Source organism: Ascaphus truei, chromosome 4 (genome assembly GCF_040206685.1).
Source record: "Ascaphus truei isolate aAscTru1 chromosome 4, aAscTru1.hap1, whole genome shotgun sequence".
In the NCBI taxonomy this organism is placed as follows: Eukaryota; Metazoa; Chordata; class Amphibia; order Anura; family Ascaphidae; genus Ascaphus; species Ascaphus truei.
Window position 1 is genome coordinate 24197801 of NC_134486.1, and position 27815 is coordinate 24225615.

The 27815-nt window shown below is 44.4% G+C and overlaps 1 protein-coding gene across 7 annotated transcripts in view; it reads left to right on the plus strand.

Moving 5' to 3' along the window:
• The window catches only part of TOGARAM2 (TOG array regulator of axonemal microtubules 2), a 124109-nt gene extending 96341 nt beyond the window's left edge, over positions 1 to 27768 (plus strand). For 5 of the 7 annotated variants that reach the window (XM_075595423.1, XM_075595424.1, XM_075595421.1 and 2 more), the window contains exons 14-20: positions 11510 to 11668; positions 12300 to 12417; positions 13351 to 13454; positions 14601 to 14802; positions 20589 to 20805; positions 24880 to 24966; positions 25800 to 27768. In XM_075595423.1, the coding sequence (XP_075451538.1) occupies positions 11510 to 11668; positions 12300 to 12417; positions 13351 to 13454; positions 14601 to 14802; positions 20589 to 20805; positions 24880 to 24966; positions 25800 to 26053 (1141 nt within the window). In that variant the 3' untranslated portion in view covers positions 26054 to 27768. The remainder of the gene's footprint in view (positions 1 to 11509; positions 11669 to 12299; positions 12418 to 13350; positions 13455 to 14600; positions 14803 to 20588; positions 20806 to 24879; positions 24967 to 25799) is intronic. The other 2 variants (XR_012800858.1, XR_012800859.1) reach the window with 2 other exon arrangements.
• Positions 27769 to 27815: the final 47 nt, after the last annotated feature.

Here is a 27815-nt window from a genome sequence, read left to right on the forward strand (position 1 = left end):
CTGCTTAATAACAGCGCACTGATAAATACTGCCCCCTCAGCTGCTTAATAACAGTACGCTGATAAATACTGACCCCTCAGCTGCTTAATAACAGCGCGCTGATAAATACTGCCCCCTCAGCTGCTTAATAACAGTGTGCTGATAAATACTGACCCCGCAGCTGCTTAATAACAGCATGCTGATAAATACTGCCCCCTCAGCTGCTTAATAACAGCGCGCTGATAAATACTGCCCCTCAGCTGCTTAATAACACCGCGCTGATAAATACAGCCCCTCAGCTGCTTAATAACAGCGTGCTGATAAATACTGTGCCCTCCGCTGCTTAATAACAGCGCGCTGATAAATAGTGCCCCCTCAGCTGCTTAATAACAGCATGCTGATAAATACTGCCCCCTCAGCTGCTTAATAACAGCGCGCTGATAAATACTGCCCCTCAGCTGCTTAATAACAGCACACTGATAAATACTGCCCCCTCAACTGCTTAATAACAGCACGCTGATAAATACTGCCCCCTCAGTTGCTTAATAACAGTGCGCTGATAAATACTGCCCCCTCAGCTGCTTAATAACAGCACGCTGATAAATACTGCCCCCTCAGCTGCTTAATAACAGCGCGCTGATAAATACTGCCCCCTCAGCTGCTTAATAACCGCGTGCTGATAAATACTGCCCCTCAGCTGCTTAATAACAGCGCGCTGATAAATACTACCCCTCAGCTGCTTAATAACAGCGCGCTGATAAATACTGTACCCTCAGCTGCTTAATAACAGCGCGCTGATAAATACTGCCCCCTCCGCTGCTTAATAACAGTGTGCTGATAAATACTGCTCCCTCAGCTGCTTAATAACAGCACGCTGATAAATACTGCCCCCTCAGCTGCTTAATAACAGCTCGCTGATAAATACTGCCCCCTCAGCTGCTTAATAACAGCGTGCTGATAAATACTGCCCCCTCATCTGCTTAATAACAGCGCACTGATAAATACTGCCCCCTCAGCTGCTTAATAACAGCACGCTGATAAATACTGCCCCCTCAGCTGCTTAATAACAGCGCGCTGATAAATACTGCCCCTCAGCTGCTTAACAACACCGCGCTGATAAATACTGCACCTCAGCTGCTTAATAACACCGCGCTGATAAATACTGCCCCCTCAGCTGCTTAATAACAGAACGCTGATAAATACTGCCCCCTCAGCTGCTTAATAACAGCGCGCTGATAAATACTGCCCCCTCAGCTGCTTAATAACACCGCGCTGATAAATACTGCCCCCTCAGCTGCTTAATAACACCGCGCTGATAAATACTGCCCCCTCAGCTGCTTAATAACAGTACGCTGATAAATACTTCCCCTCAGCTGCTTAATAACACCGCGCTGATAAATACTTCCCCTCAGCTGCTTAATAACAGTACGCTGATAAATACTTCCCCTCAGCTGCTTAATAACACCGCGCTGATAAATACTGCCCCCTCAGCTGCTTAATAACAGTATGCTGATAAATACTTCCCCTCAGCTGCTTAATAACACCGCGCTGATAAATACTTCCCCTCAGCTGCTTAATAACAGCGCGCTGATAAATACTTCCCCTCAGCTGCTTAATAACACCGCGCTGATAAATACTTCCCCTCAGCTGCTTAATAACACCGCACTGATAAATACTTCCCCTCAGCTGCTTAATAACAGCGCGCTGATAAATACTTCCCCTCAGCTGCTTAATAACAGTACGCTGATAAATACTTCCCCTCAGCTGCTTAATAACACCGCGCTGATAAATACTTCCCCTCAGCTGCTTAATAACAGCGCGCTGATAAATACTTCCCCTTTGCTGCTTAATAACACCGCGCTGATAAATATTGTCCCTCAGCTGCTTAATAACACCGCGCTGATAAATACTGTCCCCTCAGCTGCTTAACACCGCGCTGATTAATACTGTCCCCTCAGCTGCTTAATAACACCGCGCTGATAAATACTTCCCCTCAGCTGCTTAATTACACCGCGCTGATAAATACTTCCCCTCAGCTGCTTAATAACACCGAGCTGATAAATACTGCCCCCTCAGCTGCTTAATAACAGTACGCTGATAAATACTTCCCCTCAGCTGCTTAATAACACCGCGCTGATAAATACTTCCCCTCAGCTGCTTAATAACAGTACGCTGATAAATACTTCCCCTCAGCTGCTTAATAACACCGCGCTGATAAATACTGCCCCCTCAGCTGCTTAATAACAGTACGCTGATAAATACTTCCCCTCAGCTGCTTAATAACAGCGCGCTGATAAATACTTCCCCTTAGCTGCTTAATAACGCCGCGCTGATAAATACTGTCCCCTCAGCTGCTTAATAACAGCGCGCTGATAAATACTTCCCCTTAGCTGCTTAATAACACCGCGCTGATAAATATTGTCCCTCAGCTGCTTAATAACACCGCGCTGATTAATACTGTCCCCTCAGCTGCTTAATAACACCGCGCTGATAAATACTTCCCCTCAGCTGCTTAATAACACCGCGCTGATAAATACTTCCCCTCAGCTGCTTAATAACACCGAGCTGATAAATACTTCCCCTCTGCTGCTTAATAACAGCGCGCTGATAAATACCTCCCCTCAGCTGCTTAATAACACCGCGCTGATAAATACTGTCGCCTCAGCTGCTTAATAACAGCGCGCTGATAAATACTTCCCCTCAGCTGCTTAATAACAGCGCGCTGATAAATACCTCCCCTCAGCTGCTTAATAACATCGCGCTGATAAATACTGTTCCCTCAGCTGCTTAATAACAGTGCGCTGATAAATACTTCCCCTCAGCTGCTTAATAACACCGCGCTGATAAATACTGCCCGTCAGCTGCTTAATAACAGCGCGCTGATAAATACTGCCTCCTCAGCTGCTTAATAACAGTACGCTGATAAATACTTCCCCTCAGCTGCTTAATAACAGCGCGCTGATAAATACTTCCCCTCAGCTGCTTAACAACACCGCGCTGATAAATACTGCCCCTCAGCTGCTTAATAACAGAACGCTGATAAATACTGCCCCCTCAGCTGCTTAATAACAGCGCGCTGATAAATACTGCCCCCTCAGCTGCTTAATAACACCGCGCTGATAAATACTGCCCCCTCAGCTGCATAATAACAGTGCGCTGATAAATACTGCCCCCTCAGCTGCTTAATAACAGTGCGCTGATAAATACTGCCCCCTCAGCTGCTTAATAACAGCGCGCTGATAAATACTGTCCCCTCAGCTGCTTAATAACAGTGTGCTAATAAATACTTCCCCTCAGCTGCTTAATAACAGCGCACTGATAAATACTGCCCCCTCAGCTGCTTAATAACACCGCGCTGATAAATACTGCCCCCTCAGCTGCTTAATAACCGCGTGCTGATAAATACTGCCCACTCAGCTGCTTAATAACAGCGCGCTGATAAATACTGCCCCGTCAGCTGCTTAATAACCGCGTGCTGATAAATACTGCCCCTCAACTGCTTAATAACAGCGCGCTGATAAATACTGCCCCCTCAGCTGCTTAATAACAGCGCGCTGATAAATACTGTCCCCTCAGCTGCTTAATAACAGCGCGCTGATAAATACTGCCCCCTCCGCTGCTTAATAACAGTGTGCTGATAAATACTGCTCCCTCAGCTGCTTAATAACAGCACGCTGATAAATACTGCCCCCTCAGCTGCTTAATAACAGCTCGCTGATAAATACTGCCCCCTCAGCTGCTTAATAACAGCGTGCTGATAAATACTGCCCCCTTCACTGCTTAATAACAGCGCACTGATAAATACTGCCCCCTCAGCTGCTTAATAACAGCGCGCTGATAAATACTGCCCCTCAGCTGCTTAACAACACCGCGCTGATAAAAACTGCACCTCAGCTGCTTAATAACACCGCGCTGATAAATACTGCCCCCTCAGCTGCTTAATAACAGAACGCTGATAAATACTGCCCCCTCAGCTGCTTAATAACAGCGCGCTGATAAATACTGCCCCCTCAGCTGCTTAATAACACCGCGCTGATAAATACTGCCCCCTCAGCTGCTTAATAACAGTACGCTGATAAATACTTCCCCTCAGCTGCTTAATAACACCGCGCTGATAAATACTTCCCCTCAGCTGCTTAATAACAGTACGCTGATAAATACTGCCCCTCAGCTGCTTAATAACAGCGCGCTGATAAATACTGCCCCTCAGCTGCTTAATAACAGCACGCTGATAAATACTGCCCCCTCAGCTGCTTAATAACAGCGTGCTGATAAATACTGCCCCTCAGCTGCTTAATAACAGTGTGCTGATAAATACTGCCCCTCAGCTGCTTAATAACGGCACGCTGATAAATACTGTCCCCTCAGCTGCTTAATAACACCGCGCTGATAAATACAGCCCCCTCAGCTGCTTAATAACAGCGCGCTGATAAATACTGTCCCCTCAGCTGCTTAATAACACCGCGCTGATAAATACAGCCCCCTCAGCTGCTTAATAACGGCGCACTGATAAATACTGCCCCCTCAGCTGCTTAATAACAGCGTGCTGATAAATACTGCCCCCTCAGCTGCTTAATAACAGTGCGCTGATAAATACTGCCCCCGCAGCTGCTTAATAACAGCGCGCTGATAAATACAGCCCCCTCAGCTGCTTAATAACAGCACGCTGATAAATACTGCCCCCTCAGCTGCATAATAACAGTGCGCTGATAAATACTGCCCCCTCAGCTGCTTAATAACAGTGCGCTGATAAATACTGCCCCCTCAGCTGCTTAATAACAGCGCGCTGATAAATACTGTCCCCTCAGCTGCTTAATACCAGTGTGCTGATAAATACTTACCCTCAGCTGCTTAATAACAGCGCACTGATAAATACTGCCCCCTCAGCTGCTTAATAACAGTACGCTGATAAATACTGACCCCTCAGCTGCTTAATAACAGCGCGCTGATAAATACTGCCCCCTCAGCTGCTTAATAACAGTGTGCTGATAAATACTGACCCCGCAGCTGCTTAATAACAGCATGCTGATAAATACTGCCCCCTCAGCTGCTTAATAACAGCGCGCTGATAAATACTGCCCCTCAGCTGCTTAATAACAGCGCGCTGATAAATACTGCCCCTCAGCTGCTTAATAACACCGCGCTGATAAATACAGCCCCTCAGCTGCTTAATAACGGCGTGCTGATAAATACTGTGCCCTCCGCTGCTTAATAACAGCGCGCTGATAAATAGTGCCCCCTCAGCTGCTTAATAACAGCATGCTGATAAATACTGCCCCCTCAGCTGCTTAATAACAGCGCGCTGATAAATACTGCCCCTCAGCTGCTTAATAACAGCACACTGATAAATACTGCCCCCTCAACTGCTTAATAACAGCACGCTGATAAATACTGCCCCCTCAGTTGCTTAATAACAGTGCGCTGATAAATACTGCCCCCTCAGCTGCTTAATAACAGCACGCTGATAAATACTGCCCCCTCAGCTGCTTAATAACAGCGCGCTGATAAATACTGCCCCCTCAGCTGCTTAATAACCGCGTGCTGATTAATTCTGCCCCCTCAGCTGCTTAATAACAGCGCGCTGATAAATACTGCCCCGTCAGCTGCTTAATAACCGCGTGCTGATAAATACTGCCCCTCAGCTGCTTAATAACAGCGCGCTGATAAATACTACCCCTCAGCTGCTTAATAACAGCGCGCTGATAAATACTGTACCCTCAGCTGCTTAATAACAGCGCGCTGATAAATACTGCCCCCTCCGCTGCTTAATAACAGTGTGCTGATAAATACTGCTCCCTCAGCTGCTTAATAACAGCACGCTGATAAATACTGCCCCCTCAGCTGCTTAATAACAGCTCGCTGATAAATACTGCCCCCTCAGCTGCTTAATAACAGTACGCTGATAAATACTTCCCCTCAGCTGCTTAATAACACCGCGCTGATAAATACTTCCCCTCAGCTGCTTAATAACAGTACGCTGATAAATACTGCCCCTCAGCTGCTTAATAACAGCGCGCTGATAAATACTGCCCCTCAGCTGCTTAATAACAGCACGCTGATAAATACTGCCCCCTCAGCTGCTTAATAACAGCGTGCTGATAAATACTGCCCCTCAGCTGCTTAATAACAGTGTGCTGATAAATACTGCCCCTCAGCTGCTTAATAACGGCACGCTGATAAATACTGTCCCCTCAGCTGCTTAATAACACCGCGCTGATAAATACAGCCCCCTCAGCTGCTTAATAACAGCGCGCTGATAAATACTGTCCCCTCAGCTGCTTAATAACACCGCGCTGATAAATACAGCCCCCTCAGCTGCTTAATAACGGCGCACTGATAAATACTGCCCCCTCAGCTGCTTAATAACAGCGTGCTGATAAATACTGCCCCCTCAGCTGCTTAATAACAGTGCGCTGATAAATACTGCCCCCGCAGCTGCTTAATAACAGCGCGCTGATAAATACAGCCCCCTCAGCTGCTTAATAACAGCACGCTGATAAATACTGCCCCCTCAGCTGCATAATAACAGTGCGCTGATAAATACTGCCCCCTCAGCTGCTTAATAACAGTGCGCTGATAAATACTGCCCCCTCAGCTGCTTAATAACAGCGCGCTGATAAATACTGTCCCCTCAGCTGCTTAATACCAGTGTGCTGATAAATACTTACCCTCAGCTGCTTAATAACAGCGCACTGATAAATACTGCCCCCTCAGCTGCTTAATAACAGTACGCTGATAAATACTGACCCCTCAGCTGCTTAATAACAGCGCGCTGATAAATACTGCCCCCTCAGCTGCTTAATAACAGTGTGCTGATAAATACTGACCCCGCAGCTGCTTAATAACAGCATGCTGATAAATACTGCCCCCTCAGCTGCTTAATAACAGCGCGCTGATAAATACTGCCCCTCAGCTGCTTAATAACAGCGCGCTGATAAATACTGCCCCTCAGCTGCTTAATAACACCGCGCTGATAAATACAGCCCCTCAGCTGCTTAATAACGGCGTGCTGATAAATACTGTGCCCTCCGCTGCTTAATAACAGCGCGCTGATAAATAGTGCCCCCTCAGCTGCTTAATAACAGCATGCTGATAAATACTGCCCCCTCAGCTGCTTAATAACAGCGCGCTGATAAATACTGCCCCTCAGCTGCTTAATAACAGCACACTGATAAATACTGCCCCCTCAACTGCTTAATAACAGCACACTGATAAATACTGCCCCCTCAACTGCTTAATAACAGCACGCTGATAAATACTGCCCCCTCAGTTGCTTAATAACAGTGCGCTGATAAATACTGCCCCCTCAGCTGCTTAATAACAGCACGCTGATAAATACTGCCCCCTCAGCTGCTTAATAACAGCGCGCTGATAAATACTGCCCCCTCAGCTGCTTAATAACCGCGTGCTGATTAATTCTGCCCCCTCAGCTGCTTAATAACAGCGCGCTGATAAATACTGCCCCGTCAGCTGCTTAATAACCGCGTGCTGATAAATACTGCCCCTCAGCTGCTTAATAACAGCGCGCTGATAAATACTACCCCTCAGCTGCTTAATAACAGCGCGCTGATAAATACTGTACCCTCAGCTGCTTAATAACAGCGCGCTGATAAATACTGCCCCCTCCGCTGCTTAATAACAGCGTGCTGATAAATACTGCTCCCTCAGCTGCTTAATAACAGCACGCTGATAAATACTGCCCCCTCAGCTGCTTAATAACAGCTCGCTGATAAATACTGCCCCCTCAGCTGCTTAATAACAGCGTACTGATAAATACTGCCCCCTCAGCTGCTTAATAACAGCACGCTGATAAATACTGCCCCCTCAGCTGCTTAATAACAGCGCGCTGATAAATACTGCCCCTCAGCTGCTTAACAACACCGCGCTGATAAATACTGCACCTCAGCTGCTTAATAACACCGCGCTGATAAATACTGCCCCCTCAGCTGCTTAATAACAGAACGCTGATAAATACTGCCCCCTCAGCTGCTTAATAACAGCGCGCTGATAAATACTGCCCCCTCAGCTGCTTAATAACACCGCGCTGATAAATACTGCCCCCTCAGCTGCTTAATAACACCGCGCTGATACATACTGCCCCCTCAGCTGCTTAATAACAGTACGCTGATAAATACTTCCCCTCAGCTGCTTAATAACACCGCGCTGATAAATACTTCCCCTCAGCTGCTTAATAACAGTGCGCTGATAAATACTTCCCCTCAGCTGCTTAATAACAGTGCGCTGATAAATACTTCCCCTCAGCTGCTTAATAACACCGCGCTGATAAATACTGCCCCCTCAGCTGCTTAATAACAGTATGCTGATAAATACTTCCCCTCAGCTGCTTAATAACACCGCGCTGATAAATACTTCCCCTCAGCTGCTTAATAACAGCGCGCTGATAAATACTTCCCCTCAGCTGCTTAATAACACCGCGCTGATAAATACTTCCCCTCAGCTGCTTAATAACACCGCACTGATAAATACTTCCCCTCAGCTGCTTAATAACACCGCGCTGATAAATACTGTCCCCTCAGCTGCTTAATAACAGTACGCTGATAAATACTTCCCCTCAGCTGCTTAATAACACCGCGCTGATAAATACTTCCCCTCAGCTGCTTAATAACAGCGCGCTGATAAATACTTCCCCTTTGCTGCTTAATAACACCGCGCTGATAAATATTGTCCCTCAGCTGCTTAATAACACCGCGCTGATAAATACTGTCCCCTCAGCTGCTTAACACCGCGCTGATTAATACTGTCCCCTCAGCTGCTTAATAACACCGCGCTGATAAATTCTTCCCCTCAGCTGCTTAATTACACCGCGCTGATAAATACTTCCCCTCAGCTGCTTAATAACACCGAGCTGATAAATACTTCCCCTCTGCTGCTTAATAACAGCGCGCTGATAAATACCTCCCCTCAGCTGCTTAATAACACCGCGCTGATAAATACTGTCCCCTCAGCTGCTTAATAACAGTGCGCTGATAAATACTTCCCCTCAGCTGCTTAATAACAGCGCGCTGGTAAATACTTCCCCTCAGCTGCTTAATAACAGCGCGCTGATAAATACCTCCCCTCAGCTGCTTAATAACACCGCGCTGATAAATACTGTCCCCTCAGCTGCTTAATAACAGTGCGCTGATAAATACTTCCCCTCAGCTGCTTAATAACACCGCGCTGATAAATACTGCCCGTCAGCTGCTTAATAACAGCGCGCTGATAAATACTGCCTCCTCCGCTGCTTAATAACAGTACGCTGATAAATACTTCCCCTCAGCTGCTTAATAACAGCGCGCTGATAAATACTTCCCCTCAGCTGCTTAATAACAGAACGCTGATAAATACTGCCCTCTCAGCTGCTTAATAACAGCGCGCTGATAAATACTGCCCCCTCAGCTGCTTAATAACACCGCGCTGATAAATACTGCCCCCTCAGCTGCTTAATAACACCGCGCTGATAAATACTGCCCCCTCAGCTGCTTAATAACAGTACGCTGATAAATACTTCCCCTCAGCTGCTTAATAACACCGCGCTGATAAATACTTCCCCTCAGCTGCTTAATAACAGTACGCTGATAAATACTTCCCCTCAGCTGCTTAATAACACCGCGCTGATAAATACTGCCCCCTCAGCTGCTTAATAACAGTACGCTGATAAATACTTCCCCTCAGCTGCTTAATAACAGCGCGCTGATAAATACTTCCCCTTAGCTGCTTAATAACGCCGCGCTGATAAATACTGTCCCCTCAGCTGCTTAATAACAGCGCGCTGATAAATACTTCCCCTTAGCTGCTTAATAACACCGCGCTGATAAATATTGTCCCTCAGCTGCTTAATAACACCGCGCTGATTAATACTGTCCCCTCAGCTGCTTAATAACACCGCGCTGATAAATACTTCCCCTCAGCTGCTTAATAACACCGCGCTGATAAATACTTCCCCTCAGCTGCTTAATAACACCGAGCTGATAAATACTTCCCCTCTGCTGCTTAATAACAGCGCGCTGATAAATACCTCCCCTCAGCTGCTTAATAACACCGCGCTGATAAATACTGTCGCCTCAGCTGCTTAATAACAGCGCGCTGATAAATACTTCCCCTCAGCTGCTTAATAACAGCGCGCTGATAAATACCTCCCCTCAGCTGCTTAATAACATCGCGCTGATAAATACTGTCCCCTCAGCTGCTTAATAACAGTGCGCTGATAAATACTTCCCCTCAGCTGCTTAATAACACCGCGCTGATAAATACTGCCCGTCAGCTGCTTAATAACAGCGCGCTGATAAATACTGCCTCCTCAGCTGCTTAATAACAGTACGCTGATAAATACTTCCCCTCAGCTGCTTAATAACAGCGCGCTGATAAATACTTCCCCTCAGCTGCTTAACAACACCGCGCTGATAAATACTGCCCCTCAGCTGCTTAATAACAGAACGCTGATAAATACTGCCCCCTCAGCTGCTTAATAACAGCGCGCTGATAAATACTGCCCCCTCAGCTGCTTAATAACACCGCGCTGATAAATACTGCCCCCTCAGCTGCTTAATAACACTGCGCTGATAAATACTGCCCCCTCAGCTGCTTAATAACAGTACGCTGATAAATACTTCCCCTCAGCTGCTTAATAACACCGCGCTGATAAATACTTCCCCTCAGCTGCTTAATAACAGTACGCTGATAAATACTTCCCCTCAGCTGCTTAATAACAGCACGCTGATAAATATTGCCCCTCAGCTGCTTAATAACAGAACGCTGATAAATACTGCCCCCTCAGCTGCTTAATAACAGCGCGCTGATAAATACTGCCCCCTCAGCTGCTTAATAACACCGCGCTGATAAATACTGCCCCCTCAGCTGCTTAATAACACCGCGCTGATAAATACTGCCCCCTCAGCTGCTTAATAACAGTACGCTGATAAATACTTCCCCTCAGCTGCTTAATAACACCGCGCTGATAAATACTTCCCCTCAGCTGCTTAATAACAGCGCGCTGATAAATACTTCCCCTCAGCTGCTTAATAACAGCGCGCTGATAAATACTGCCCCCTCAGCTGCTTAATAACAGCGCGCTGATAAATACTTCCCCTCAGCTGCTTAATAACACCGCGCTGATAAATACTGTCCCCTCAGCTGCTTAACAACACCGCGCTGATTAATACGGCCCCTCAGCTGCTTAATAACAGCGCGCTGATAAATACTGCCCCTCAGCTGCTTAATAACAGCGCGCTGATAAATACTGCCCCCTCAGCTGGCATTAAGCCGCTGACAAGAACGTGGTGACGCTCCTACCCACGACTGCAGCTTCCCTTCTGCCTGTATGCCACGTACTGTATAATATATGTAATGTATGGCCCTGTTGAGGGTTTGTGCTGCCCTTGAATTATATCATGTTGCCTACTACTGTTCTACAGACTGGAGCAGGTTGCAGGATCCTGTGTGGGACACTTGGATGCTCGTCTGTGTGCTTTATGTCACTGCTGGGTTAAGTTCTGCTCTTGTATACCGTGTGCTCCTTGTTCCTCTGTAGCCATCGGAACAGCTCGGTGCGCACGTGCTCTGCAAGGCATCTTCTTAGCGTGGTAGAACAGCTGGGAGCAGAGAAACTTCTCGCGGGAAACAGAGACAACACAGACACACTGCTGAGAACACTGGTGAAGCTGGCCCAAGATAGACAGCAGGACACAAGGTAACCCTCATGCACAGTGACATTGGTGGTCTCCTGTTGGAGGGGTCTGAGATTCCAGACAGCAGCTACTGTTTCCGTCCACTAGGGCTTCATCAATGGAGCTTTCATCTGCTGTCTGCTTATTCAATGAAGTCAATGTATTGACGCAGACAAAATAACTCACTGTAGATAAGGAGCATAAAGCACATTTCTTTAAAAACTAAAATAAAAAGAAGTGTAACCCTGATATAAAAACATACATAATATGTAATATTTAATCCTAATGCATATATAGAATTAGAGACAATGCAACAATAAAGGGAAAAATGGAGAGAAAATAACAAATGTGACGCTAACTCATGTTGCTTCCATTGCAGTCTGACATTGTATAGCCACTATAGAAGGGGTGGCCAACACCTGTCCGCAAGGGCCACCAACAGGTCAGGTTTTCAGGATATCCCTGCTTCAGCACAGGTGGCTCAATCAGTGGCTCAGTCGAAGACTGAGCCACTGATTGAGCCACCTGTGCTGAAGCAGGGATATCCCTAATACCTGGCCTGCTGGTGGCCCTTTAGGGCTGGAGCTGGCCACCCCTGCACTGTAGCATTGGAGCTAAATAAGAAGCGAGCTATAATAACATTTCCTGCTGTAGGTTCTATGGGCGCCGGATGTTTAGCTTGCTGATGTCCCATCCTAAATTTGAAGCACACATGGAGCGTTTGATCCCCTCTCATGATTTGCGTGACCTAATATCCACCATTAAACAGAAGGTAAGTGTGCTACAGGGGGGAAATGTCTTGCTATGATTGCCCTTAGAAATATAAACATCTTCAGCAAATAAGAGCAACTTGGCCCACCTACGCTGCCCATATTCATATTTTGGTGTGAAACTAGGGTTGCCAGGCGTCTTCTCCAAAAATACTGGACACAATGGTGAAAGGTGCGACGCGCTCGAGACTCGCACCTCTCACTCCTTGCCCCACCCCCAGGCTCCCGCCACCTCCTGATTGGCTGCAGCTGGGTAATGCATCCAATCAGGATGGAGGAAGCTGCCCCGCCCCCCTAGCAACCACCCTGCTCTCTCTCTGTTTGGCGAAATCCTGTGGCCCCCCCCAAGCCAGTCAGGTCACTATGTCCAGAGAGGTAATACCGGACACATACATGTCCAGTATTACCTCTTTTTACTGGACAGTGTGTCCAAATACAGGACGGTCTGGTTCAATACTGGACACCTGGCAACCCTGTCATGCTGGATCCTGTAATTTGGTTCATATTTACAATAGCATTGTTTCTTTCCCTTATTGTTATAGTTTGATCCAAAGAATTATCAGGTGCACACGCCAAAAACAAAGAATGATATTGCCCAATGTGGCATCATTTATGAAGTATGAAAAGCAGCACATTAATAAGTGTGAAAAGTGTATGCTTACTCACCTTTTTATCACCAATGAAAACCATATTGGTGGACCTTACCCAAGCAGAAATGTGCAGCTTGTTTCAATCACTTCATTGATTTCTGAGGATGCATTAATTCTGAATAGGATTATACTAATTAGGGTGAGACCACTAAGTTACCGATATAACCAGTGAGGTATATTTATTAGCAGCTAATAATTTATGACTCAACAAACCATTATTCCTAAATAGCTCTTTGTGACACTAAGCTACTGTCATTGAATTTAGCTTAATGTTATTCATTGTAGGAAATCAGTGATAACATTTCAGAAGCACCTTCTGCTAGAAGTCAGAGATCCCTTCCGAAAAGCAACCCTGTGGCTCCACAAGAAAGCCAGCCTTCAGACAAAGGGTACGTTGACATAAGAATCTTTTCTCTATTGAGCGCATGCGCTAATTTCAGTGATAGTCATCTGGATTGTATTCCTTATACAGCCACCTTTAGATCAGGGCTCTTCAACAGGCCTTCGAGTGTCTACTCCTGCTAATGTTATTGGAGTTGCTCAAATAGCTAATGAGACAAGACCGTCAGAGCAATATTATAATTGAGATGGGCACAAAAGTTATGCCTATAACTGGTGCAGTTTCCTCTTTGTTTGTGCCCAATACATCCGCCAAGCCAAAGAGGCATTGGCCTCTGCTCCCAAGAGACCTGTGCCAAATGTAAGAAGCAAGAATCATACATAAGCGGCTGCTCGCAAGTTGATGTAGAGACAAATATTTGCATCTGTGTTTAGTGCACATTGCACTATTTTTTATACGTATTAGCGGCTGAAGAGCAATGCAGAGGGAGAGGCTAGATACTGATATCCAGGTAGCAAAGGAGTCTGGGAAGTGTTTGATATATAAAGGCACTGGATGCCTCCCACCCAAGGTAAGTGTTTTGTAAGTCTGCGCGCATTGCTTAGTGCCCGCCACTCTCTCCTGAACGCTCAAGTGTGCCCTTGGGCACAAGAAGGTTGGGGACCCCTGGTTTAGAGTATATATAAGTAAGTAATCTAATAATTTGAAGGGTATCTACTGTACATGTCCAAGCACGTAGAACAAAAGAGCTCCACCCACTCGGCCAAATGTATTGTCAGATACTTTATTATACTATCTACAACTCTTTGATAACAGGTGAGTGCACACAATTGGGCTCTCAGGTTTTGCTCCATCTTCGGTGGCAACACCTGTATCTATTTGTGTCTCATCTCCAAGCATTCCCTAATACCAGCAACCTCATGATGCATTGATAGGAATGAGAAGATGCGGGGGAAAGTACACTCAAGCTATATTACAAGAAAGGGAGGACACCAGTCTCTATCAAAAAAGTATTTGTATTTAGGTGAATATACACAGAAAAAGTGACAATTACAATTGATGAATAGACACGCTGTATACAAAAATATATAAAAAAAAAAAACTTATACAGCTCACGTACTCGCCCGGAGAGACTCAACGTTGGCAGGAATGGCACACGGTTCAGTAACATACTTTTACATGTATTTTTGAGCAGATCAACAGAGCTGGAGCTTGCTCCACAAGAGTCGCCAGTGCCTCGACGCCAGCCTGTCCGGGCTGCAGAGGTAACAGAGCAGCTGAAGGAGCTCAGTAAATTATTAACGTCTAAAGAATTTCAGAACAAATTGGATGGAGTGGCACTTCTGCTTGAACACTGCAAGAATAACACTAAATTTGTCACCGCAAACATTACCCAGGTCAGTGAAATACAGAAGCGGTCAGTTTCTGTCTTCCTCATGGTCACGTACAGTATTTGTTTGTAACATTAGCTCTCTAGTTTGGAGAAATACAATTGTAATTCATTTCAGGTTTCCTTCTATTACCCATCACATTTTAAATGCTCCTCTTTATAACTTAGACCTGGTCACAGCAGCTTGGCAATCTCCATAGTTCTCTTTATCGTACTTAGGCTGCACGCGGCCGCGTGCGGGGGCCACCAGCCTCTTACCCCCTGCCTGTCTGTCCCCGCTGCCTCCTTCCGGCGAGGCTCACTACGCGCTGTGACGCGTCAGCCGCCAGGGGATGCAAGAGGATTGCGATCCCGAGTGGGTGGCGTGTCACGTGGTGCGCTGGTGAGCCTATCAGCGCCGGGGGCTGGAGCTGTCAGAGCTTCCCCCACCTCCAAAAGGTAGGGGGGGAAGTGTGTGTGTGTGTGTGTGTGTATGTATTTATATGTATTTATATGTATATGTATGTGTACTGTATTTGTGTTATCTGTGTGTGGGTCGGGGGGACGACGGATCGATGGGGGGGCGGACGGATCGACAGGGGGGGGGGAAGCGGACGGACCGACCGGGGGGGGGACGGGACAGCACGGAGAGCCCTCCGCTCAAACCATGCCTCCCACCCCCCCTGCTGCAGCTCCCGCTCCCTACGGATCGCAAGTAGAGGTCAATTGCCTCTCAGCGCGCCGCCTGCCCGTTATATGACATATTAGATGATCAGAGATATATCACCATGTATGCATCTGATGAAGTGTTCCTGCAATCAGAAACAGACCTATAACCCCTCCCCCCCTCACTTAGAAAGTACATATGAGTTAAGTGGACTTTTAAGCAGTGCTGATTGCTACAATTACAGTACTTGTGCATGCTTATGAATCTGTATTTTTTTTCTTTTTGCATCTATGTAGCGTACCTGAATGCCTTTAGTTTTTTCAAGTTAATGCTAATAATATCCATGAGATGTTTCTCCTGACAATGCATAGCCACAGAGGTGTGGTATAGGTAACACAGGGATTTAACCAGACATTAGTTAGGTCTTACCTAAAGGTTACCTTTACCTCACCCAGACACTGATATATGGGTTTTGTATTTTACTAGAGTACCAAGTGGCATATATATATATCTCCAAACACACCTGTATATAATACATGAAGGGATACCTGTGCACAAAGAGGTACACACCTGAGATGCCTGGGGAATATGCTAATTGGGATATGCAAACTGTATTCAAATTAGTGACATTTGCATATATCCCAGGTATCTCAGGTGTGTTACTATTTGTGCACTGGTATCTCTTCACATGTTGTATAAAGTTGTGTTTGGGGAGGTTTATAAGTCACTTGGTACTCTCATAAAGTAGGTTCCTCTCCCTCAGCCACCCTTAGGTAATATCAGGTGAAATCCCTGCGTTGACTATAACAGATATTTGTTAGGGGGAATGTCTCTATTGCATATTATTAGCATGAATGGCCACTATACTTAACACAATGCCCTTTCTGGACAAAAATAGCCCTTAACACTGCATTATAGAGCCTTGAAGGCACCTGTTAACACTTACCACGGCATTAACTTAGGTTAGCACCTCGTGAAGTCAATTAAGCCTACATTGTTCCATTGCTTTCTTTTAATTATTGCTACAGTGTAAGTAAGATTGCCCCGTACTAAATCCCATTGTGTTGTGTGTTTGTGCTTATGCATGTCTGTCAGGTCCAGTGAGGCATGAGCACTGGGGAATAATATCCCATTATATTATTGTACGAACACTGAATGATCTGTGTGAGATACCACTGAAAACTGTGGGGCTATTTAGGTTGGGAATAAGTGAGACAGACATGGAAGTGAGTGCACCCGTGTGTATATACCACTGCACTATCCCATACCAATGCTAAATCCGCAATGAGCTCAGCAACAACGTGGATCAAATATCAACTCTTTTGTGTCTGCATTGTGTTTGCATTGCATTTATTTTATAGCTTAAAAAAAATAAGTTATATTAAACATGGAAAACACGCATTTTAACCCTTGCGCTGCCAGGAAGGCCTGCAATGCATACGTAGTTCCACAAGGGGCTATTTCCACCACAATTGTGTTACCAACATTGAAGAGAATGTCGTTCAGATAAATGGCCCATGACATATAGTAAGGGCTGGAGCATTCACTTAAATCAACGATGCAAGGGAAAAGCAGGGCCAGCCGGATGGGTGATGGTGATGTTGGGTGATGCTGTAAGATGCTGGGTGATGCTGGGCGATGATGACACCTTAAGGCAGCAATAGTACATTTGTTTTTGTGTATATGTAAAGCATGTGATGATGTGTAATTCTACATTCTTACCTAAACTGGCAATCGCTTGGTGCTCCTATTATTAATCTGTAAAAATCCTGATTGTGTATCTAACGAAATGGCCGCCTGTTAGTGCTATGCTGCAGTCTGTGAAATGCTGCAGCTGATATGTAACATTATATTAGTAAGTGTAACTTATTATTATTATTATTATTATTATTATTATTATTATTACATCTTCCAGATTAATAGACAGTCTGCTGTTTAGAACACAGCAACAGATCTGTTTGCGATACTTTGTTGCGAAAGACCAGAGTTCAAACAGGTGTGTGTCAGAGCCTGTTTCAAAGGAGGAAGTGGTTGTGACTTTCTAAATGGCTGCTTTAGCAACCAAAAGGATGGGGAAAAAAATGAAAATGGCATTAGGAGTTAAAAAAACAAAATGCAGACCGTTTTATCTAATACTACAAAACTGATTTATTTAAAAAAAACATATAGGATTCTTCACGTTTTGCTACTTTAACGATTGTTCACTTTGAAGCAGACCTGTCAATTCTCTTGTCAACGCGTCTCAAAAATAAGAAAGAGATGACTCCAATTAACTACGAGGGAGATCTTTAATTAGTTTAAAAATAAGACTGTAGTTACTGCGTCACGCTCCCGAACCATGCAGTTGAGAGCACTTCTACTTATCACTATGTACTTATGTCAAGTACAATTCTTTGTCGTTAGGGAACATAAAATAAGTTATTATTGGTTCTACGCCCCCTTTCACTGCTCGGAAAGCTCCCCACTTAGTTATATAGGGTATACTTGTTATTGGCACTTAGTGAGGGTTAGAGGACTTAAGAGGTCCTTAATAAAATAACCTTAGGCCTGGGACATAGTAAACACTTAGGTGCTGCTGCTCGCTCTACCAGGAGCTTTTTGCTGTCCTGGCAGAGGAGACAGCAAGCGCGCTTGGGAGGCGGGTATCACTGTGTGTGTGTGTGTCACTTGGTAGCTGTCAGTGTGTGTGTGTGTGTGTCACTTTGAAGTGGTCTGTGTGTTTGTGTGTCACTGGGGAACCTGTGTGTGTGTGTGTGTGTGTGTGTGTGTGTGTGTGTGTGTGTGTGTGTGTGTGTATATATTATATAATATTTTAAAAATTAAAAAAAAAAGACATGTTGTGAGAATAAATTATTTATTAACATTGTGCAACTTTGATAAATATACACACACACACACACACACACACACACCTCTGTGCTGTCTCTGTCTGGTCTGGTGGCTCTGTAGTTAAAATGCCGGGCCGGCTGCAGCCCCATTGGATGGGAGCGGTCACGTGACCGCTCCTACGCTTCCCCGAGCGGCAAATTTCAAATTTGCCTGTCTCGGGGAAGTTTCTCAGCCTCCGCACGCATCAGCACGCATGCGGAGGGAGAAACTATAGCCGCGCTGATTACAGATGCAGGGGCTTTGTGCATCTGTTCAGCGCGGTTCAGCCCGCCTCAGCGACGCTGATAAGTCTTCAATTATAAGTTTATTTGAATGTAATGTCTGTTTTATTGACTTTCTTTGCCTACATAATTGGGCGGTGGGTGTATTGATTAGCCACCCAAAAGTGCAGGGCGGACTACATAATATAGTAAAGGGCTCAAAAATATATGGGCTAAGTGAAAGTGAAGCATTGAGACAATGAAAGGGAAGGGAACAGGAAGTGATGTATCGCCTGTGGTGTGACAGTATATATGGGTAGACTAGGTGAGCCCAAGCACCATTTATTTCTTTAATCTTGTAGGTTATTTACGCCCAGCGTTAGCATTGTTAACATGGCGTTAACCCACGGCAGCGCAAACGCTAATCAATGTGGTACGCAAAAAAACATAGCATTAATCAATGTTTAGCCCCATACTAGGGTAAGCGTTATTTTGAATGCTTAGCGTGTAAAAAATGGATGCAGATGAGCTCATTTAGGGCCTAAATAATAACTATGCCAGAATGGCTAAGCAATGCTTCTGGGAAATAAAGTGAGATTTATTTATTTATAAAAATACTTTACCAGGAAGTAATACATTGAGAGTTACCTCTCGTTTTCAAGTATGTCCTGGGCACAGAGTTATAACAATACATGGTTACATTAAAAGAACAGGGTTATACGGTCAATTCACAGACATTTCATGGACAGATAGAGTTGGGTACAGGGGATAAAGGGCTTGTGATTTTCCGATTTAAATATAGCAGCTTTAACATCACTTTAACATTACCCAACGGCAGCAAACGGCTCACACCCTTTGGCTGCCCTTCGGCTGCCCGCCTTTGGGGCAACGCAGATGTACACTGGGGTGGTTGATTTTCAATGCCGCTGTGAACACAAAGTTCTTTGTGTCCTCTTGGCTCATTAACATTCCGGTGGGTGGGGTTGACGTTCCACAAAGTACAAGCACATGTTAACCCTTAGCACGCTGGTCCTGTGCAGAGGGGAGCAGCTCTTGGGGAGCCCCATCATACTGTCCGCCTTTGGGGCAACGCAGATGTACACTGGAGTGAGATGATTTAATGCTATGGACATATTTGCACAGTTCCGGTAGATGTGCTTGAGCTGGAGGAATGTAAACTTGTTTTGGGTTGTAAGAGCACTCCGGGATTTACAGAACTATCAATAACTTATGACAAGCAATGATCCGGAAGACACAAAAATACAAGACTTTATGCAGTATCATCACTTAAAATCACTATATTAACACATTACCCACGAAAACTACATACGAAGCAGGTAAAAAAAACAACCCCTCCATAACTGTAACAGGCACCAACTAAAAATAAATATCAATAAAAACTGTAGATACGTAAAGTAGAAGGCGGCTTTCTGCAATAGTCCTCAGTAAACATGACATTGCGTAGCATGTACACATGCCACAATTAGCACAAATATACGTACGCACTATTAACAACTTCTGGACCTGATATTGTTTTTCACTGTACGAGTACCGGTGCCCCTTGCAATCCGTTACTGTTCTTCACAGCAGGGCCGCGCCCCCTCTCTCACTGTTGCTACAAAGAGGTCGCAGTAGCGCTGCGTGTGCGAGCTTATCATATGCAACATGGAGGCTGTGATGGCAGATAGAATAGATTATATTCAAAAAAAGGTTGGACATCTTTTTAGAAAGGAAAGGTATACAGGGATATACCTAATAAGTATACATGGGAAGGATGTTGATGCAGAGAGTAACCTGATTGCCAATTCTTGGAAGGAATGTATTTTTCCCCTTATGAGATATCATTGGATGATATGTCACTGGGCTTTTTTGTTTGCCTTCCTCTGGATCAATAAGTAAGTATAGATATAGGATAAAGTATCTGTTGTCTAAATTTAGCATAGGTTGAACTTGATGGACATATATGTCTTTTTTCATCTTCAACTACTATGTAACTATGTTACTATGTAACTATGTAAACTATAAGTAACTATTTAACTTTTTTTTTTTTTTTTAAAGATATTCGACTCCTTTAACCCAAAGCTTCAGGACTCCAACAAAAAGGTGAACCAGTTTGCGCTGGAGTCTGCAGTGGTCATGATACCGCTCCTGAAGGAAAGTTTGCACCACGTGTTGGTCCCTATGGTGACTGTGGTCACTGACAACTTGAACTCTAAGAATTCTGGGATTTACGCTGCTGCAGTAACAGTGCTGGACACGCTCGTGTCAAACATAGGTATTGCGGTCTTATCTTTTATATTGCAATGACATCTCTCCGCAGTAGAAACAGCAGCCCATTGTAAAATACACGGGACTATCAAAGAAAATGTACTGTACAGCTATTACAGCGTAAATCTGTTTCATCTGTTTAATCCCTGGCACCCTGTGATACCACGTGAGGCTACTCTGGGTTCCTGGGCAAATATTGGTAATAGTCCAGACAAGTAAGGAAGATGATGCACACCTAAAAATGAAAGAAAGAAAAAAAATTATGATACAGTTACCGGTGCTCCGATGTTTGAACGAAAGCCTGTGATCAGTCCTGAATAGATAATAGGAGGAACATAGGGCACAACGGGTTTAGAATATCCAAACTCATTTATTGAGCCAACACTCAATAAATGAGTTTGGATATTCTAAATCCGTTGTGCCCTATGTTCCTCCTATTATCAAATATTGGGAATGGCAGCCAATTATTTTACTATCCGAGATCCAATATTTTGTTGTTGTACTTTTTCATTGAATGATTACGTAATACTGTAAGACATTATATACTATACAAATGTTATTTAAAAAGATAACCCCAACCACATCAATAGTATTTTTACATATGTACAGTAGGACAGAGTTCCATAAAGTCACCGTAAATATTTAGGAAGGGAAATAAGTTCATAATACAAAATACTGGATAAAATAGTCTAATAAGCGATCATTTTGAACGGAGTAACTATACATTTTAAAGGGTTCTTCTTATGTTAAAATCCCCTCATCTACAGATTTATCTTTAAAGTCTATTAGACATATTGGGGTGTATTTACTGTTTAGTGTTGTGGCATTAGATAGATATAGTACCATCTAACGCCGGGAAACACCTTACAGCCCATTCGAGGAAAACACACAAAAGGGGCCAAAATGTAGAATAAAGATCCAAATGTTAATACTGTGTGCCTAACCCACTTTATTGTGTACTTTGGGGAGACTCTTTGATCACTCCGGTTAGAGCACCCCATGTTTCACGGTTTGTGTTGGAGTGCCCTCACCACCACCACATCACTCCAACAACTGTCCTTATTTCACCCTCCCATCTTCCTTTTGGTCATCTTCTTTGTCTTTTGATTATCCTTAGAATCAAGTCGTGTAGCATCCAAGGACGGTCATTTCTTGTGCTATGATTAGCCCCCTGCCCCTTTCATTTCTTTACGTTTGTGATGATGTCATACACTTGTGTTTGCTTCTGGACATACACATTCTTTTTCCTGTCTTTTTTGGTAATACCCAGAATACATCACTCCATACATCTTTACGTTGTCTGAAGCTTCTGAGTTATCGTTGCATCTGGTGTCAAAGTTTCAAATTCATACATGACTATGGTCACAATACTGTACGTTGGCTTAACACTTTCCTTTTGAGACACAGTGGAAGATTGGCTTGTTTCTTCCAAACGCCTCCATTCCATCTTCATTCTCTTCTTGATTTAATTCATAAGGTTTCCACCCATTAATACCTGCAGAACCAAGGTAGATATAGATTTCAACTTCTTCTAGTTCTACTTAATTTATTTCAATTTTTGTAGAGTTGAGGTCCATCTTCTCACTTGTTTTGGCAAATTTGTTGCAGGAAGTCCTCTAGAGGTGGCAAAAGCGCAATTGTCTGCAAATCATAGGTGACTCCACTATTCACGATTAATTTTTATTCCAAATTCAATGTCTTGAACAGTTCTTAAAGTGTTGATGGGAAAATCTTTCGGTGACACGGTGTCAGCCTGCCATACACCCTTGCCGATCCTTATCTTGCTTGTATCTTCATGTGATCAAATGGTTGGCAATCTTGCAGATGTTCCTAATAATATCAATGTACGCTTCTTCAACATTGACTCTTCTCAATGCATGTTGAACTGGTGAGGTGTAGATAGAATCAAATGCGGGTTTACAATCTACAAATCCTAAGATGACTGGTACAGTAGATGGTAGTTCATAGTAATAACATCAAGAAATCACTTCTTGTACAACTTGGATGTGGTCCATTAATTTATCTACACTGCAGAATCCTGCTTGTTCTCTAGGCTGGGCAAAGTCCAAGGTTTGTCGAAGCTGAAGAGCGAGTATTTTCTCAAACATCTTGTAAATGATTGTAAGTAGACTAATTGGTCTGTAGTTTGAGATCCTCTGTGTCTCCTTTCTGATGGATGACGATACCTATGGCATTGCTCTACTGGTTTGAAATGTTCTTTTTTTCAAGCAATACGTAAGTAGCAGGATAGTACACAAATCCAGCGCTTACCTAAATAACTAATAAACAGATGAATACTAGTGAGTGCAACAAAACGTTGGACGGGCCATGATGAAGCATATGACGCGAAACGCGTAGTGACCGTCTAATTACCACGCGTTAACATCGCTTACCAAGTATCTCCACAAGGCTGCTGAGTATCCGTCTTACAAGAGACTGAGTGATGTGGTGTTTGTGTGTCTCCGTTCGGGACCCTCACCGCTAGAAATAGAACAATTGTCAGCCAGATACTGTGATAGTGTGATGAGGACAGTGGGTGTGCTGGTTTTTGCAATACCTTATGTGAGTTTTTTAATATGTTGCTATTTTGTTTATAAATACTTTTTACTTACCCAAGCCGTCGTTACACTGATAACAATGACATTAAGTTTGGAACAGCGGAATCTGGTTCCAATCCCGGTGTTGGCTCCTTGTGACCTTGGGCAAGTCACTTTATCTCCCTGTGTCTCAGGCACCAAAATCCTAGATTGTAAGCTCACTTGGCCAGGGACTGTGTGTGTAAAAAGCGTATGTGCAATGCTGCTTACCACGCACTATACTGTAACTGTGAAGCGCTTTGAGTCCCATTAGGAGAAAAGCGATATATTAAATACAAATGAAATAAATGTAAGAAGCATTTTCTCACATCTGCTGCAGGTTGTTAGAAGCCAGAAACTGATACCACCTTAAATTTGGTGACGTTTTTATGCAGATTGAATGGTGAAAAAGCAGAGGTACAAACTCTGATACATCTGCTTATAATCTGTGCGTTATTTACCCTCCCTAACTTCTCCTTCTGACACCCCTCTCCCCTCCCCAAATGACAAAAATTGGAGCAAAGACTTTAACTCCCCGACTTTTGACCTAAACCGCAAATGTCAGAATTCACGCAGCGCAGACACAGGTTATCGAACTGCGACGTTGTGTTTACTGCCATGCAAGTCAGTGCGGGATCACGGTGCAGTGACCTGTATCAGGGCTTGGTGAATCCCGGCATTTTTGTCAATCTTGCTCCAAAATTGCCTTTGTAAATAGCTTCCAAAGTGTTGAATGTGCAGGTAGTGAGATTCTGGGTGTGGACATGCAAAGAGCATACTGACCATGCCAGTTACTAGCCTCTACTGTTACTTTAAACAGCAATAACCAAAAAGTTTCAGCCTGCAGCATTCACAGCTACAAGTTGGTTCCAACATTGTGTGGCTGACACATCGAAGATACATACATACAGTACATAGACATAGCGTGCTATGTCAACTCTTGAGCGCCACCCAATGGCTGTTATCTGCAGTGAGCTGCATAGCGACCCTGCTCCTCTCTGACCGGCCTTAATATTTTTTAATCTGCCTGGTCCAGGGGACAATTGACACCCTGCTCACCAGGCCAGCCTTCCACTGGGTGCTAACCAGCTTCACAAGGCGGAATCAGGAAACTTACAGTAAACTGAAAACTCCAACAAGACAGAAACTTTAGAATGATTGCTGTCTAAAAGCAATGACATAATTGAAGAAGTCACACACAGTTTAATCATATGTATACCCATAACCACATACTAAATATTTGCAGTTTAAACACTGATATTTTAGAGCCTGGAGCAACCTTAGGAAATCGTTGTAGGATAGATACATACAGTTTTTATTCATTTATTAAACAATTATTCATTAAACTGTGACAAAGCTGATCTGGACACTATCCCACTCATACTTCCACTGAAGTCAATGGGAGTTTCTGTGCGATAGTGCCCTGATTTGGCACTATCACAGCTTAATGAATGCTACCCGTAGTCTCTACTAACTGTAAGTAACCCCATCCCATTGTATTTCAGATCATTTGTGGCTGCTTCAGCCGTTTGCCAGCAGAGTACGTTTTATCAGCGGCCGTGCCATGAATGACGTGACTGAACGTTTGTCAGGTAAAGCGAATGTAACCAATAGAAAGAATACGTTCAGTCAGCATCATTCTGATGAGTTACCATCGCACAGAACATGTGTAAAACTTAGTGGTTTGGAAAGAAATTGCAAATGTGTCTGATGTTACATTAACAACCATCTCAATGGGGTAATTAATACCGAGGAAACTTAAACGGGTCATTTCAACAGTACGTCTATGCTGTGCATTCGATCAACACTGACTACAATTACATATGTCTGGAGTATAGAGCAGGGGTCTCCAAACTCAGTCCTCAAGAACCGCCAACAGGCCGGCTTTTATGGATATCCCTGTTTCAACACAGGTGGCTCAAAGACTGAGCCACTGATTGAGCCACCTGTGCTGAAACAGGGATATCCATAAAAGCTGGCCTGTGTGAGGCTCTTGAGGACTGAGTTTGGAGACCCCTGGTACAGAGCATCGTCCCTGTAGAAAGGAAGTTCCAAAAAGTTCTAGCCATTGACCCCAATTTGCTTATTGAACTTAATTAAAACTGTATTAGAGATACCACTGCCATGGGAAGGACTATCTCGTTGGCTGTCAGTGTAGCTTATCAACTGGAGAAACAGCACACACATCCATATGACACCGTGTGAGGTCCTGTTGTGGGGTTACTGGAAATGTTATAGACAGCCAGTGAAAGGGAGACAACACAGGCATTGCACTCTCATGCCACCTGAAAGTTCATTGGCATAGCCAAGCTGGGTTGCATTCAAAGTATCAAGATGACCTTCTGCCCTGAAATAATTGTTGTGAACTCTGAATACACAGTATTTTTGTGTCTAAGTGACATCTTCTTTTGTCTTTTTCCTGCAGTCCTTGTGCCTTCAGTCTATCCTCGGAAGCCTCAGGCTGTGGAACGCCATGTTCTTCCGGTTTTGTGGTATTTTTTAAGTAATATAACAGGGAATGGAGTTTTCCCTGGACGGAGTGGAAATTTCAAGGACGTGGTCAGTAAACTGGCAAAATGCCTGCACAGAGAGATGGGACCAAGCCTTGAGGAGTATGCGTCCGGCCAACCTCATCATGCCATGAAAATGCTTGCCGAGATTCTAGGCACAGAACACTAATAAATTAATTATTCCTTAGGATTTGTCCACCGGTATAGTGAAAACTTCTAGTAGCCACATTGGCATTATCTTGGCTATATGGCCGCAGGAGACTTTGGTCTAGTCCTATTTTTCTGACTGTAATCCAAGTGTATTCTCATTCAGTCCCACACGCCTACGGATAGCAGCAACTTGGAAAACCAGAAATTAAAAATTGATTGTTAATATACTGAATTGGTTTTGGGGGGAAATGCTGCTTCATTGAACTGTAAGTTGTGATGCTTTTTAACGAAGGCATGAGGGTTCATCACAAATCAAGCCGTTTGTACAGAACTTCCGAGACCTTACATCTCTTTTTCATGAATAGTCATGAATAACTGACAGTTCACTTTGTTTAAATCTCTGTACACAATATTACACATATAACCAACTTTCTCACTGGTCTATTAAAATGTATCTCAACCTCTGATGAATCTACTACTAACAGAGTTTGACAGACCCAACAAGTAACCAGTGAAATCCCTGCTGCAGCTCAGTATAAGGACATCCTTTCATGTCCGAAAATGAAGAGCCCTTGTCTCTAGCAGTCCACGATGAGGGGTCTCCCACGAATGAGGCTGAACGGTCTCCTGCCTATCATGGCCAACATGAGGGGCCTCCTGCTCTCCATGGCCATAACTCATGGGTTTCCCACCTTACGCTGCTCTGAACAAGAATACAACCCGAGGGCAGGGCACAAGGGCCTTGAAGCAGAAGTTCTTCCACCCTCATTTTGTGTATGGGGAAAAGAGTGCCCCAGGTACAGTATGTGAGTGGAGGGCAGCAGTGTGCCCTGGGTATGTGTGCATGGGGAAGAGGGTGCCCTGGGTATGTGTGCATGGGGAAGAGGGTGCCCCAGGTATGCGTGTGGGGGCAGCAGTGTGGGATATGTGTGCATGGGGAAGAGGGTGCCCCAGGTATGCGTGTGGGGCAGCAGTGTGCCCTGGTTATGTGTTCATGGGGAAGAGGGTGCCCCAGGTATGCGTGTGGGGCAGCAGTGTGCCCTGGTTATGTGTTCATGGGGAAGAGGGTGCCCGAGGTACAGTATGTGTGTGGGGGCAGCAGTGTGCCCTGGGTATGTGTGCATGGGGAAGAGGGTGCCCCGGGTATGTGTGTGGGGGCAGCAGTGTGCCCTGGGTATGTGTGCATGGGGAAGAGGGTGCCCCAGGTATGTGTGTGGGGGCAGTAGTGTGCTGTAGGGATGTATGAATTTATGTACAATAACTGTACATAAATGTACTGTGAATATATGATGCTATGGAAGTGACAGTCTAAGAATGACAATAGAGACTCATAAGTCTTTGTTTGCTTAAGTAGCTTTGTGAACAGACCCCTTCAATCGGCTTTCCCTTTGGTCCCTAGATACCTCAGTCTGACACTAAATGAATATTACACATCCTGTCATAGGCAGACTTTGTCTAGACAATGACATACTGTAAATGGGCCCTGACTATGTCACATTATCCTAAAGCACCTTTAGCTAGCAATAAAAATGTATAAATACAGTTAGCTGGTTCTAAAGGGGAGAAATATCACACGGCCGTACGTGGGAAGCCATAGTAATCTACTACCATTTACATGCCGCTGAACTCATTGGAATAATGACACTGTGAAACCTAGGAGACAAAGTTTGCACCTTAACTCACATGTACATACTGTATTATGTGTATTATGTGTATTAGCATTAAAACTATTTTTCTAAGCTATTTATTTTCTCTTAATGCAAATGTTAATTATTGCAGAA